The sequence below is a fragment of the Oncorhynchus keta genome, chromosome 35 (assembly GCF_023373465.1).
Source record: "Oncorhynchus keta strain PuntledgeMale-10-30-2019 chromosome 35, Oket_V2, whole genome shotgun sequence".
NCBI lineage: Eukaryota > Metazoa > Chordata > Actinopteri > Salmoniformes > Salmonidae > Oncorhynchus > Oncorhynchus keta.
Genome location: NC_068455.1, coordinates 42,266,898 through 42,282,236, shown reverse-complemented (window position 1 = coordinate 42,282,236; position 15,339 = coordinate 42,266,898). Strand labels below are relative to the sequence as shown.

The following is a 15,339-nucleotide window of genomic DNA, read 5'->3' as shown; positions in this document are numbered from 1 at the left end:
ATACAAGCATCTAAGTATCTGACTGAGCGGTGGTAGGCAGAAGCAGGCGTGTAAACATTCATTCAAACAGCACTTTCTTGCGTTTTGCCAACAGCTCTTCGTTGTGTGTCAAGCATTGCACTGTTTATGACTTCAAGCCTATCAACTGCCGAGATGAGGCTGGTGTAACCGAAGTGAAATGGCTAGCTAGTCAGCGCACGCTAATAGCGTTTCAAACGTCACTCGCTCTGAGCCTTCTAGTAGTTGTTCCCCTTGCTCTGCATGGGTAACGATGCTTCGATGGTGGCTGTTGTCGTTGCGTTGCTGGTTCGAGCCCAGGGAGGAGCGAGGAGAGGGACGGAAGCTATACTGTTACACTGTCAATACTAAAGTGCCTATAAGAACATCTAATAGTCAAAGGTTAATGAAATCAAACCAAATCAAATCAAATTTTATTTGTCACATACACATGGTTAGCAGATGTTAATGCGAGTGTAGCGAAATGCTTGTGCTTCTAGTTCTGACAATGCAGTAATAACCAACAAGTAATCTAACTAACAATTCCAAAACTACTGTCTTATACACAGTGTAAGGGGATAAAGAATATGTACATAAAGATTTATGAATGAGTGATGGTACAGAGCAGCATAGGCAAGATACAGTAGATTGTATCGAGTACAGTATATACATATGAGATGAGTATGTAAACAAAGTGGCATAGTTAAAGTGGCTAGTGATACATGTATTACATAAGGATGCAGTCGATGATATAGAGTACAGTATATACGTATGCATATGAGATGAATAATGTAGGGTAAGTAACATTATATAAGGTAGCATTGTTTAAAGTGGCTAGTATTAGTAGCTATATTTACATCATTTCCCATCAATTCCCATTATTAAAGTGGCTAGAGTTGAGTCAGTGTCAGTGTGTTGGCAGCAGCCACTCAATGTTAGTGGTGGCTGTTTAACAGTCTGATGGCCTTGAGATAGAAGCTGTTTTTCAGTCTCTCGGTCCCAGCTTTGATGCACCTGTACTGACCTCACCTTCTGGATGATAGCGGGGTGAACAGGCAGTGGCTCGGGTGGTTGATGTCCTTGATGATCTTTATGGCCTTCCTGTAACATCAGGTGGTGTAGGTGTCCTGGAGGGCAGGTAGTTTGCCCCCGGTGATGCGTTGTGCAGACCTACCCTCTGGAGAGCCTTACGGTTGAGGGTGGAGCAGTTGCCGTACCAGGTGGTGATACAGCCCGCCAGGATGCTCTCGATTGTGCATCTGTAGAAGTTTGTGAGTGCTTTAGGTGACAAGCCGAATTTCTTCAGCCTCCTGAGGTTGAAGAGGCGCTGCTGCGCCTTCTTCACGATGCTGTCTGTGTGAGTGGACCAATTCAGTTTGTCTGTGATGTGTATGCCGAGGAACTTAAAACTTGCTACCCTCTCCACTACTGTTCCATCGATGTGGAGAGGGGGGTGTTCCCTCTGCTGTTTCCTGAAGTCCACAATCATCTCCTTAGTTTTGTTGACGTTGAGTGTGAGGTTATTTTCCTGACACCACACTCCGAGGGCCCTCACCTCCTCCCTGTAGGCCGTCTCGTCGTAGTTGGTAATCAAGCCTACCACTGTTGTGTCGTCCGCAAACTTGATGATTGAGTTGGAGGCGTGCGTGGCCACGCAGTCGTGGGTGAACAGGGAGTACAGGAGAGGGCTCAGAACGCACCCTTGTGGGGCCCCAGTGTTGAGGATCAGCGGGGAGGAGATGTTGTTGCCTACCCTCACCACCTGGGGGCGGCCCGTCAAGAAGTCCAGTACCCAGTTGCACAGGGCGGGGTCGAGACCCAGGGTCTCGAGCTTGATGACGAGCTTGGAGGGTACTATGGTGTTGAATGCCGAGCTGTAGTCGATGAACAGCATTCTCACATAGGTATTCCTCTTGTCCAGATGGGTTAGGGCAGTGTGCAGTGTGGTTGAGATTGCATCGTCTGTGGACCTATTTGGGCGGTAAGCAAATTGGAGTGGGTCTAGGGTGTCCGGTAGGGTAGAGGTGATATGGTCCTTGACTAGTCACTCAAAGCACTTCATGATGACGGAGGTGAGTGGTATAGGTATAGAGGGAAATAGTCCTATAATTACTATAATAACTACAACCTAAAACTTCTTACCTTGGAATATTGAAGACTCATGTTAAAAGGAACCACCAGCTTTCATATGTTCTCATGTTCTGAGCAAGGAACTGAAACGTTAGCCTTCTTACATAGCACATATTGAACTTTTACTTACTTCTCCAACACGTTGTTTTTGCATTATTTAAACCAAATTGGACATGTTTCATTATTTACTTGAGGCTAAATTGATTTTATTGATGTATTATATTAAGTTAAAATAAGTGTTCTCGGTATTGTTGTAAATTTTTTACAAGTGTTTTAAATCGGCCGATTAATCGGTATCGGTATCGGCGGTGAAAAATCATAATCGGTCGACCTCTAATTGATACCCACAGAACAGCATGACTCCTAGCCCACAATTAGCTGCTGTACAGTTGCCCGCTGCTCCAAATGTTGTTTTAAATGTTTTCCAATGAAAGCCAAACTAGACATGATCAAGGTCTCACGATTCTAATACAGACCTTAATCAATACAACAGACGGACACAAAAAGTGTAGGCACCCTCATCAAAAGCGGGAACATTTCAATCTCTTTTACATTACATGTTGTGAACTTTTTACACCTGGTTTGTGATAACTTTCTTTGGCATTTTTTGATTAGCCTATTGCTACATGATTATGATGGTGATTATGAATACTAAAAGCATGTTTCCAAACATATTCGGATTGTCTATATACTTAATTGTTCAAAATCAACTGTATTTAAAAAAATAAAAATTAAGTTTTAAAAAATTGTACAATATATTTATTGGCATTTAAATTTTTTTTTTTTTTACAATTTAACAATCATCAAAATATGACACAGATAATGCCCCTTCCACCTACACAAAACACCATGCTACATGGGGGCACATCGTGCAAACCCCCCCCCCCCCCCCCCCAACACAGGAACACCCCCCTCCCTCCACTCTACCGGTATTAGCTTCACTGATTATCAACAAAAAAAAGAAACAGAATTACCTCCACATTCCATGCTAGAAAATAAATTATTCAAAACAAAAACAAATAATAATAATAATACATTCATGAAGAAAGTAATAAGGGTTTACTGCGTTAATTGTATGTTATTTTTTCAGATGGAATATAGGAAGATAGTTATTTTAGCCACGTCTGCTTGCTTGGCGGAGTGTCACTTCCATATAATAGCTGTTTGTTTATTGGCTGCAATGACTGCAAATGTAATGAATCTGGTTTTGCTGAAAATATTAACTGGTAGAACAGAATAATCTCCAAGAAGTATAAGGGAAGGATCTAGTGGTACCGTCATATTAGTGACCTGTGATAAGATCTGAATAATGTCTTTCCAATAATAGCTTAGTTCAGGGCAGGACAAAAACATATACACAAATGTGCCTACTCCTGTTTTACACCTAGAGCAATTTTTTGAATATTCAGAATTGATCTTATACAGTATCTCTGGTGTAAAGTAGACCCTATGTAAAATATTGAATTGCATCAATTGTGTTAAATGAAAGACGCTGAGCATCTAAAATGAGCTTTCCCCATTTCTCATCCTCAACAATGAGACCAAGGTCATCATGCCACTTCATGCAAGCTTTCCAAGGTTCATCATTCCCCAGCAGAGCTTGAAGACCAGAGTACATGTAGGAAATGAAACATTTGACCCCTTTCCTCTCCAGCCACAGTTTATCAGTTTTAGGTTTACTCATGAGCTGAATCCTACCTCCCTGCTGAGTGGCAATGTAATGCCTAACCTGTAGGTACTTGAAGAAATTAGTTTGAGGTAACTGAAAATGAGATGCCAGTTGTTGAAAGGATAGTAGTTCACCTTCTCTATAGAGATTACCAAATGTTTTAATTCCTTTGTTGAACCAAGAAAATGTAATACCATCTCTCAGGACTTTGGATAAGATGGGGTTATTATAGAAAGGTGTTTGTTCATATATAGATCTAAGCTCTTCTGTTTGTTTACAGACTTCTATCCATATATTTAAAGTGTTTTTAATTCAAGTGTTGTTTATGAGACCTAGCAAAGCTTTAGGTGGCTAATATAAGGTATAGATGCCAATGTAGCAGGGGTCAGACACTCCTCCTCTATCTGTCTCCAAGAGGGTGAACTTGTTGTTGTATCTTGTCATACCCACACAGTCTGTAACTGAGATGGCCAGTAATACAACTGGAAGTCAGGTAGAGTGAGTCCCCCTTCAGAGTATGGATTGCATAAAGTTGTGAGTTTCACTCTGGGGGGTTTCCCTATCCACAGAAATGAAGAAACCTTCCTATTAAGTTGTTTGAGAAAAAAAAAGCTTTGGGATTAGGAAAGGGCAAGGTTTGAAAAAGGTAAAAACATTTTGGTAATATCACATTTTTACATAATTGACCTGCCCCATATAAGAGAAATTGGTAAATCTATCCAATTCTTCCCCAATCATTTTGAGAAGTGGAGTATAGTTGAGTTGATATGTCTTAATAATTTCAGAAGGAATTTGCAATCCAAGTTATGTCATTTTCTGTGGTTTCCAAGGAAACGGCTGGTCTAAGATTGGGTCTGCATAGCTGCCCTGTTAAAAGGCATAATTATACTCTTCGATAGGTTTATTTTATATCCTGAAAAGGTCCCATGTTCTTTCAGGATGTCAACTAATGCTCGGAGTGAAATTTCTGGTTTAGGGAGGTAAGGCAAAATGTCATCGGCATATAGCGAGACCAGATGTTCACGCCCACCTATACGAACACCGTGGATGGATGGATAAAATCTTAAAGCTTCTGCCAGTGGCTCTATAGCCAAAGAAAAAAAGGAGAGGACTATAGCGGGACAACTCTGTCTTGTGCCACGTGATAGAGAGAACTGTGAGAAAATGTTTCCAGTAGTCAGGATCTGAGCTACCGGACATTTGTACAGTATTCTAATCAGACCAACATACGTAAGTTCAATATTCATCCTCTGGAAAACTTCAAACAGGTAGTTCCATTCTATGCGGTCAAAAGCTTTTTCCACATATAATGAAGCCGACACTACAGATTCTTGGTCATTCTCTACATAATGCATAACATTAAATAATCTTCTGATATTATCAGGAGATGAGCGGTTTCTTACAAAGTCCATATCAACCAAGTCCAGAATAACCTTATCCAGTCTAAGAGCTATGAGTTTCACAAGAATCTTATATGAAGTGTTCAATAGAGATATTGGTCTTTACAACCCACAAAGCAGAGGATCTTTCCCAGGTTTTAACAAAACTGTGATCAGTGCCTGTTCAAATGTGTCTGGGAGCTTTTCTGTCTCTATGGCATAATTAAACATACTGCAGAGGCTCAATTAGTTTGGGTAAAAAGGATTGATAGAATTCAATTAGGGAAACCGTCTAAAATTAATTCATTTGTATCATGTTCAAACTAAACAGTCCTGTTTAGGTTAGCAAAAATTCCTATAATTCCGATGTTTTCCCAAAATCCTGGTTGGAGGATTCGCGGATTTCCTGCGTATTCCCTCATAATTCCAGGAATCTTTTAACCAGGATATATTGACAATTTATATGAAATGCAACCCTAGTCATAATTCAATAGACCGCATGTTTAAAAGAGGCATATGACTTCAGGAAGCAACAAGTGGTAATTGAAACAACATTATTTCATGTTTGTCTTTCTTATTGTCAGATGAGATCTAATTTAGAGCACCAGAGCTCTATTCTCTTTGAGTAACTCAGAGAGCATTTTCAGTACCAGTCCTCTAACAAGAGATGAATGACAAACAGGAAACAACTACACTGACTGTTGTTTCTCATTGGTTGACAAATATTTGTCAAGGCTTTACGTAGGCTTTGAATGGATAACAATGAGGACACCTAAGGAAGAAAAAACAATGGGTGAAAACTGAGGTATCGTTCGTATGGCCATTGACAACTGACAATAATGGAGTGTCATTGAACAGTGTGAGGAAGCAGCAGAAGCTGTTTTCACTGACTTCAGCTACCCTGTAGGGAACAGCAGTAGCATGTGTCTGAATCACCATATTCTGTACTCCAGAATATCCAACAGTCCTTTGTCCTCCAATATTTATACTGACATAACAGCAATATGTTTTAGATTATACACTGAGTATACCAAACATTAGGAACAGCTTCCTAATATTGAGTTGCACCCTCCCCCTACATTTTGCCCTCAGAACAGCCTCAATTCATCAGGGCATGGACTCTACAAGGTGTCAAAAGCGTTCCACAGGGATGCTGGCCCATCTTAACTCCAATGCTTCCCACAGTTGTATCAAGTTGGCTGGATATCCTTTGGGTGCTGGACCATTCTTCATACACACGGAAAACTGTTGAGCATGAAAAACCCAGCAGCGTTGCAATTCTTGGCACAAACCGGTGCTCCTGACACCTACTACCATACCCTGTTCAAAGGCACTTACACTCTCTGAATGGCACACATACACAATCCATGTCTCAATTGTCTCAAGGCTTAAAAATCATTCTTTAACCTGTCTGCTCCCCTTCATCGACACTGATTAAATTGGATTTAAGAAGTGACATAAATAAGGGATCATAGCTTTCACCTGGTCAGTCTATGTCATGGAAAGAGCAGGTGTCCTTAAATGTTTTGTACATTCAATGTATGTATGTGGCTGTTCCTGTGACATTGATTTTTAATACGCAATTTATTTCCAATTTAGACCCGGAGACAGAATCGTACTGGCGGACGACTCCAACGATGATTGGTGGAAGGTATGTATGAAAGTGTGTCACTTTTGGAAGACACAGTGTTTAAATTAAGTGCTTTGTAACACCAGAACACTAGTGGCAACTGAGCTGCCACCAACACGAAGGAGACAAAACCTTAACTTTGCTGTAGTATTGAAACATATCATCCCGAGATGTTTTGAAACATTACATGGTGTGTTGTAACACCCCTTAATCAAGTATCGTGCAACACCTTGACAGGAACGGTTAAAACACTTTTTGTTGTATTTAGTGCAGAATTAGATGCATTTTCCTTTGGTGTCGTTCCCTCTCTCTATAGCTTCTAAACACTATAATGGTGTTTCAAATCCTGCCTAATGCAGAATGACAGTATTATTACAGTATTTTTATGTTTGACATTGATTTATGAATCTGATCATTTGACAGTTTAACCCATTATGGTAGGCATTGTTGAGCACAGTACTCAATCCACCAGCAATAACTACAGGTTTTACAGCAGACATTGCAGGATGCTGTATTTGTCTCTACAATTAAAAGTTGTAAATGTGGGAATGGGTTGTCTCATCTTTGAATGTAATTTTTTCTGACTGTTTTAATATCTGTTCATCATGACCAATTACACCTCATAGCACAACAAGCTGATTAATACTAATATAGAAGTATAATTTTCTTTCTTCAAACATGCATGTCAAATCAGTGAGCAGCTGCTCTTGTGATCATTGCTCAGTTGTGCACCGGGGCCTCCCACTCCTCTTTCTATTCTGGTTAGAGCCAGTTTGCACTGTTCTGTGAAGGGAGTAGAAAACAGCGTTGTACGAGATCTTCAGTTTCTTGGCAATTTCTCGCATGGAATAGCCTTCATTTCTCAGAACAAGGATAGACTGACGAGTTTCAGAAGAAAGTTCTTTGTTTCTGGCCCTTTTGAGCCTGTAATCCAACCCACAAATGCTGATGCGCCAGATACTCAACTAGTCTAAAGAAGGCCAATTTTATTACTTCTTTAATCAGGACAACAGTTTTCAGCTGTGCTAGTATAATTGCAAAAGGGTTTTCTAATGATCAATTAGCCTTTTAAAATGATCAACTGGGATTAGCTAACACAACGTGCCATTGGAACACAGGAGTGATGGTTGCTGATAATGCTGATAATGGGCCTATGTTCCATATTCCATAAAAAATCTGCCGTTTCCAGTACAATAGTCATTTACAACAACAACAATGTCTATACTGTATTTCTGATCAATTTGATGTTATTTTAATGGGCAAAAAATTGCTTTTCTTTCAAAAACAAGGACATTTCTGTGTGACCCCAAACTTTTGAACGCCAGTGTATATGTTTTAAAACACTTTCTGTGTATCAAAGCACTTACATTGGGTTTACCCTCTCCAAACACCAGATCTTAGGTTAGGTGCACTACTTTTCATGGTTTCATTACACAATCATGGTGTTTTGAGTCCTATTTTTACAGTGCACCTAGTACTTACACTTAAACCACTACACTGCACAAGTCTGCTGCCATGATAGTATAAGTAGTAGCTGTCATGGTGTATAACATTTCACCTGGATGATGGTTCCAGGGCGTAATCGAGGACAGGATTGGTTTCTTCCCAGCAGCCTTTGCTCACCAGGTGAAGGCCGGGGACAGAGTGTTCAGGTGTCACCGGACGTTCATCGGCTGCAAGGAGCAAGGCCAGATCACCCTGAAGGAGGGACAGGTACGTGATCCCACAGTTATATAAAAATACAATATGGCAAACTACTTTGCAACAAAACTACTTTGTGCCAGCAGCATACCACCCTGCATACCACTGCTGGTTTGCTTCTGAAGCTAAGCAGGGTTGGTCCTGGTCTAGTCCCTGAATGGGAGACCAGATGCTGCTGGAAGTGGTGTTGGAGGGCCAGTAGGAGGCACTCTTTCCTCTGGTCTAAAAAAAAAAAAAAAAAAAAAGTATCCCAATACCCCAGGGCAGTGATTGGGGACACTGCCCTGTGTAGGGTGCTGTCTTTTGGATGGGACGTTAAACGGGTGTCCTGACTCTCTGAGGTCATTAAAGATCCCATGGCACTTATTGTAAGAGTAGGGGTGTTAACTCCGGTGTCCTGGCTAAATTCCCAATCTGGCCCTCGAACCATCACGGTCACCTAATAATCCCCAGTTTTCAATTGGCTCATTCATCTCTCCCCTGTAACTATTCCCCAGGTCGTTGCTGCAAATGAGAATGTGTTCTCAGTCAATTTACCTGGTAAAATAAGAGAAATAAATAAAAATAAAAAAGGATCCACTTATGCCCATTTGAAATGATACACAAGCAAACATGATTGTTATTATCCATTGTTAAAGAATTTTTATTGTTAGTCCCTTAATTGTTTCCAAGTACTATTTTATTTGGCGCAGATCATGATCAAGCCCCATCTAAAAGTGGGCATCGGACATAGTTCCTCCTCCCACCAATTCTCATAGGCAAATGGGAATCCTGAGCACTCAGTCCACAGATTCACTCCCAGAACATTCACTTCAAAGGATTGACCTGAGCTGGCCAATTGGGAGTCACCCGTCTCTCAGCAGTTTCCATGGCATTACCATTTTGGCATGGCAAATGGCTTTGCTGTCTCAAATCCTTTTCCCACAATGCTTTGCAGGGGCACTTTGCAGATTCAGAGGAGAGTTCAGGCTAGTAACGCCAAATGGAGATGCATTCATTCCAAACACTTTGAAGATGAGTCAGTGACCTCCTAGCTCTGCCTCGATCCCCAATGAGTAGCAACATCTGCTCTCTCCAGTCACATAGCCATTCACACTACCTCTCTGCAGCTGTATTGAAGACTATCAGGCCAATTACAGTCAGGTGTCATTGATATATGGTGGGGGAAATTATATATTTATTACAGTGGTCCTAAAGCTACTTTTCCCCTTAGGGTCATTGTGCATTGTTTATTGAATGTGTTAAAATGTATTTTGCTTGTACACGAGAGTATTCGTCTCTGTTCCACCAGATTTGTGTAAGCGGCGAGGATGAACACAGCGGCTTCATCCGAGTGGCCAGTGGAAAGAAGAGAGGCTACGTGCCCTGTGATGTCCTGGAGAACATCTGAGAGAGAGAGAGAGAGCGAGAGAGAGAGAGAGAGAAATAGAAAGAGCCGGAGAGAGATGACGAGAGGAAGAGAAGGAGAGAGTGGAGGGAGGAGAGGCACAGTCACATACTCCATTGGTGTACAGGGATGGCTCTGACAGTAGTTTTGATCAGCTGCCAACCTCCCTGGCGCGAGGAGGATGATTGTAATTACAAAATGGCCATCTGAGACTATGGAGGAAGCCCTCTGTTGAGCTAGGACTCTAAACTCCAAAATGTTGCTGTTGGCATTAAGGGAATGGCTTTGTCAGAAGTCAAAGCCAACCTTCCCCATTTCCTTTAAGTCTGAATGGAAACATGTTGAGACGGATCAAATAACCTGAACTTCTGGTCACAATGACCCCACTCTGCCTCCTTGTATCACTGAATTTGGTTTCATTTGGATTTTTGGTTTGATTTTGTTTGATTTAAAGAACTGCCGTACATCGTTTGTTCTTTGTGTGACTTCCCATTGGAGAATACAGCTGACACATCATGCATGAATTTACTGAATTCATGCTTGCTTTTTTAGCGTCAGCTGCAGTATGTTTCAATGACCTGTTTATCCTATGCCCAAATGTTCAAACACTTGTTCTCTTTATCAAATAGTTGCCTATAGGCCTAGATAATAATTTACATTACTTTGATGAAAGCGGTTGAGGTTACAAACAGCATAAATCCCTTTTTCTTCTATGCTTGTACAATGGCTCCACTGAGCCTTGAGAGGCTCTAGCTCACAATTAAAAGCTCATTCTCCTGAGACAGAGTTATTTTATCAGACCCTCTGACACAAAGAATTCAATGGTTTTGTCACTGGAGAGGAACAACAAAAAGAACCGGACAAAGTAGAAATGTGTCGATTCTGAGGGGAGTGTTATTCAAAGGAATCCTTTTTCTTTCAAAGAAACGCTGTAGTCTTTTGCACAAATCTAGCTAGTGATGTATCTAGTCTAGCTGCTTACCCATCGAAAGACAAACAGAGCTTTGCATAAAAAATTCAGACTCATGAAAACACCTTTCTAAAAACCTGTCAAAGAGATTCTTTGAATGTTTGAAAACAACGAATACCTAATTTGCTAGTGGAAGTCTGATGATAATGTTCTCTTCAGGTAGCTTGTCATGATATATAGTTTCTTGTTTTTATTTGTAAAGGATAATGGATTCGATAAGAGAGGATGGGATGGGAATTTACTATAGTACAGTGGGCAACCTTTCATAAGTGGTTAGATACATTGTATTTGAACGTGTGTCATCAAATCTGCATACCTGTTATTTCAAGGTATTTTATCACAGTCCTTTCAGTGAAACTCAAGTTAATTGGAGTATAGGACATCTAGAGTATAGAAATGATGCAGTATCTTCCGAGCATGAGCTACGTGACCTTTGGCTTTGATTTACATTCATGTATGCTTACTCCAATTGCACTAAATGGTCACTCAGATATGGCTATAGCCTTACTCCAATGTAAACTTTCTAGCAAATGATGAACATTTTATGTCAGATCAAGACATGCTTGTTGAGATGTAACTTAAATCTATGTATCCCTTTTAATGTCAACGAAAGGGCTATTCCTTTCTCTTCCCTGAGATGTTCTTTTAAGATTTCTTGTTCATCCACATGCATATTTGTTTTCTCTTTTAAAATATTGTTATAAATGAACTGTTAAAGGAAAGGTATTTTAGTAAATCTGTCTCTAAACTAATCTAATCTGTACTGAAACATGGCTTTATTGGATGTCCAAGGCCACTGTATTGTGTGCACAGAATCAAACATCTATTTCTGATCAATTTAGTATCCGCATTTTGTGAAAGTATTCACATAATATATAAAGCACATTGACCTTAACTCGGTCTCGATAGCTTTCTCTTCGAACACTCAACGCAGTGTTAGAAAGGTGTTCTTAATGTTTGGTATACTCAGTGAGGTGAAAATTCACTGTGACGAAGAGGCTGCTTATCCCCCTCGTCCTCATCTCCTTCTCGAGCACCATACAGATGTTCCACATGAGAAACAAGACAGTATATCCAATGGTATGTAAAAGGTAGAGCATGAATATTAGCAGAAAAGATCAACGTGATGCCCATATTCTTCTGGTTTCTTATGAGGGAATTGGGATCCCTTTATTTTCCTTTGAAATCTCTGGTAATGCAATAATTGACATTTTCATTAGCTCACACATTGGAACTGTTAACTACATGCAATATGGCAATCGAGATTGCTCACACATTTTATGCAGAAGAGCACCATCTACAGACAGCATAGTGAACATTGTGTTCTCATGATTATACATAGCATCAATAAGCAATATGGTCACCAAGTCACTGACTCATACAGTTTTTCATTCCTCTTTATACATCTGTCACAAATTATTCATAAAAGTCCCACACAGATAGCCGGGCCTCCAATTTTTGCACCCACACGTGAATTAGCTTATGCTAATTGGCTCATTATTTGCTCAACTGGACCACTTAAATTATCTTCGCCCCATCAAGCTGTTATGATTTGTATGCTAATGAAAACTGCTGTATTGTGGCTCCCACACATAATGCAGCAGGATTCTATAAGTATTTTCATCATGTCTATCACAGCATCCCAGGGACTGTATTTGGAGGGCTCCTGAGTGGCGCAGTGGTCTAAGGCACTGTATCGCAGCCAAGCCTGGTTCAAATCCAGGCTTTATCACATCCAGCTGTGATTGGGAGTCCCATAGGGCAGCACGCAATTGGCCCAGCATCGTCCAGGTTTGGCTGGGGTAGGCCGTCATGGTAAATAAGAATTTGTTCTTGACTAACCTAGTTAAAATACAAAAAAAAATGTTATTTATTATGGATCCCCATTAGCTGATGCCAAGGCAGCAGCTACTCTTCCTGTCACGTACAATGAATAGGAGACAGGCACAAGAATACAAAAATAGTTTTTACAATTTCTCTACCCAAAATAGTGTACGTCATGAACATGACGGGGACGAAACCCAAACCAAACACGTGTGTGTGTGTGTGTGTGTGTGTGTGTGTGTGTGTGTGTGTGTGTGTGTGTGTATATATATATAACACAGGGCTATAACCCAAACAAAGAGCGAGGTGTACCTCTAATAAATACAAGGGACGAGGCCCCTCTAATAACAAGTGCACACTAACATGCAAGCCGATACAACAGAGCACAGGTGCTCACAAGACCAACAGACATGGAAGGACAATGGGGAACAGAGGGCACATATACACACATACTAATCAGGGAGAATGGGAACCAGGTGTGCGTAATGAGACAAGACAGTCTGGGGTTGGTGATAATGAATCAAGTTCAGTGACGCCTAGAAGGCCGGTGAGGTAGACCTCCAGAGCTGGTGAACAGAATGAGCAGCACTACCGGGGGAATCTGTGACACTTCCTGGGGTACAGCAAAATGAAGGCAGTTATACGTTTTAAAAACATTACAATACATTCATAACAAATTTCACAACATATTAAGGGTGTGCCCTCAGGACTCTACTCTACTACCACATATCTATAACACAAAATCCATGTGTACATGTGTGTACAGTGCGTATGTTACCGTGAATTTGAATGCATGTGTTTATGTTGCTTCACAGTCCCCACTGTTCCATAAGGTGTATTTTTATGTTTTTTAAATCTAATTTTACTGCTGGCATTATTTACTTGATGTGAAATAGAGTTCCATGTACTGTAGTCATGTCTCTATGTAGTACTGTGCGCCTCACATAGTCTGTTTTGGACTTGGGGAATGTGATGAGACCTCTGATGGCATGTCTTGTGGGGTATGCATGGGTGTCCGAGTTGTGTGGCAGTAATTCCAAAAAATAACTGTGACAGTCAATCTGAAGAATGTTACTTCAGGGTGAAGTGGTATTAACTCTTTTCTGACTGAACCTCATATCGTGATCGGTCCACTTTCCAATCCGGTGCACACGTTAGGAAACCACTCTGCTCATGTTCAGTCCCCTCGACCTTGACTGCAGCAGAGGATAAACCATGAGGTCCATTATTAGGAGATGGTTTTACTGCAGCTCTCAGGTTCAGTTGCCCCATTAGGCAGCTGTGGTGGCTGTGACTGATGGATTATTATTTTGGCAGGAGGCAGAGACCGTTCTAAATATGTGCCCTTGTTTTGCTCCCCTGTTCCCTGTCTTTGTCATGACATCCTACATTGGTGTTGGCCTGACATTAGCCTGTATTGCACTGGCAACATTTAGCATTTAGAGTGTTGCAGCATGAACAAAAGTGCTACCCAGCTTGGTGAATCCAACGGGTGTTTATTTGACATATATCACACAATGTACACTTTGTCGCACAATGGTGTGGGTGGGTGTGAGTCGGTGTGTGTGTGTGCTTGCGCACGTGCGTGCGTGTCATGGGAAAGAAAGAGGTGCTAAAAAAAAAAATGTGTCTAGCTCAAAGCCATAATAGACAGGCTGTGGTAGTAGTTTGTCGCGTGGCTCATTTTGGAAGGCAAAATTACAACGAAAAAAGGAAGCCACTGACAGAAAAACAAAAGGGAAACTGTAGCAAAAATTAGCTGTGACACAGCAAAACCCACTTGGCCGCTTCATTGCTTCGCCCCAGCTAGGAATGCCTGGACTATCTCCAGATATTCAGTGAGATTGCCGGTGAAATTAAGAAGAAAAGAGGCTGCTTCAGGTATGCTTGAGGTATGCCATCTCAACACGACCTTCTACTGAAGTTACAGAAATACTTTAATCAACAAAAGACTCCTCACAGGTATATAGCATGCCAGGTGCCACAGTTTGTCAAAACAATCATTTGATTCATCCCCCGGATATATATACAACTATTAATAAATCAATGACATATGAAATGAGTAGTGGAAGTTGCCTCAAAAGTGTGTTGAGGATTATATTAAGAGTTGCAGGTTGTAGCTTAACTGAGGTTCCCCATAGAGTCGTTTAAGTCGTTGAATGAACATGAGGCTGACGTTAATAACTCACACTCTCCCAGTTGTCATGCCAATGAGCTGTGTGTCAGTGCCCGTTGTGAAAACTGGCATTGGCCTCCTGGCTGGTACCCTTCAACAGCGGGCCCCTCAAACAATCATAACTCAACATGATGCCTGTTTGTCTTACAATGCCCTCGTCCATTCTATCCACTTGGTCCATTTCCCTCAGTTGTCCAATAATATAAGAGTCTATGGTATGACTCAACCTTCTAGTATCTGGGCGGATAATTTAACCACGTGTAATGAAACTAGGGTTCATGTGCCGTGGGTAGAGTTTTTGTTTTGTTCAGCTGACATCTCCAGAACAAGCCGGGAACGAGACAAAAACCTCCAGGTGACCATGACAGAAGGTTCTAAGTGCATCCTATAAACATCCTTGAGGACATCCCCCAGAACAAACCGGGTAGGGGTGAGTGGGGTATGTTCAGCAATTTTTACATTCAGCATCACTACGT

General features: G+C 41.1%; 1 protein-coding gene across 1 annotated transcript in view; it reads left to right on the top strand.

Moving 5' to 3' along the window:
- LOC118368513 (SH3 and cysteine-rich domain-containing protein-like) overlaps nt 1–11,585 on the top strand; it is an 84,413-nt gene extending 72,828 nt beyond the window's left edge. The window contains exons 9-11 of the mRNA XM_035752674.2: nt 6,775–6,826; nt 8,381–8,518; nt 9,798–11,585. Of these exons, the coding sequence (XP_035608567.1) occupies nt 6,775–6,826; nt 8,381–8,518; nt 9,798–9,896 (289 nt within the window). The 3' untranslated portion in view covers nt 9,897–11,585. The remainder of the gene's footprint in view (nt 1–6,774; nt 6,827–8,380; nt 8,519–9,797) is intronic.
- The last annotated feature ends 3,754 nt before the right edge of the window (nt 11,586–15,339 follow it).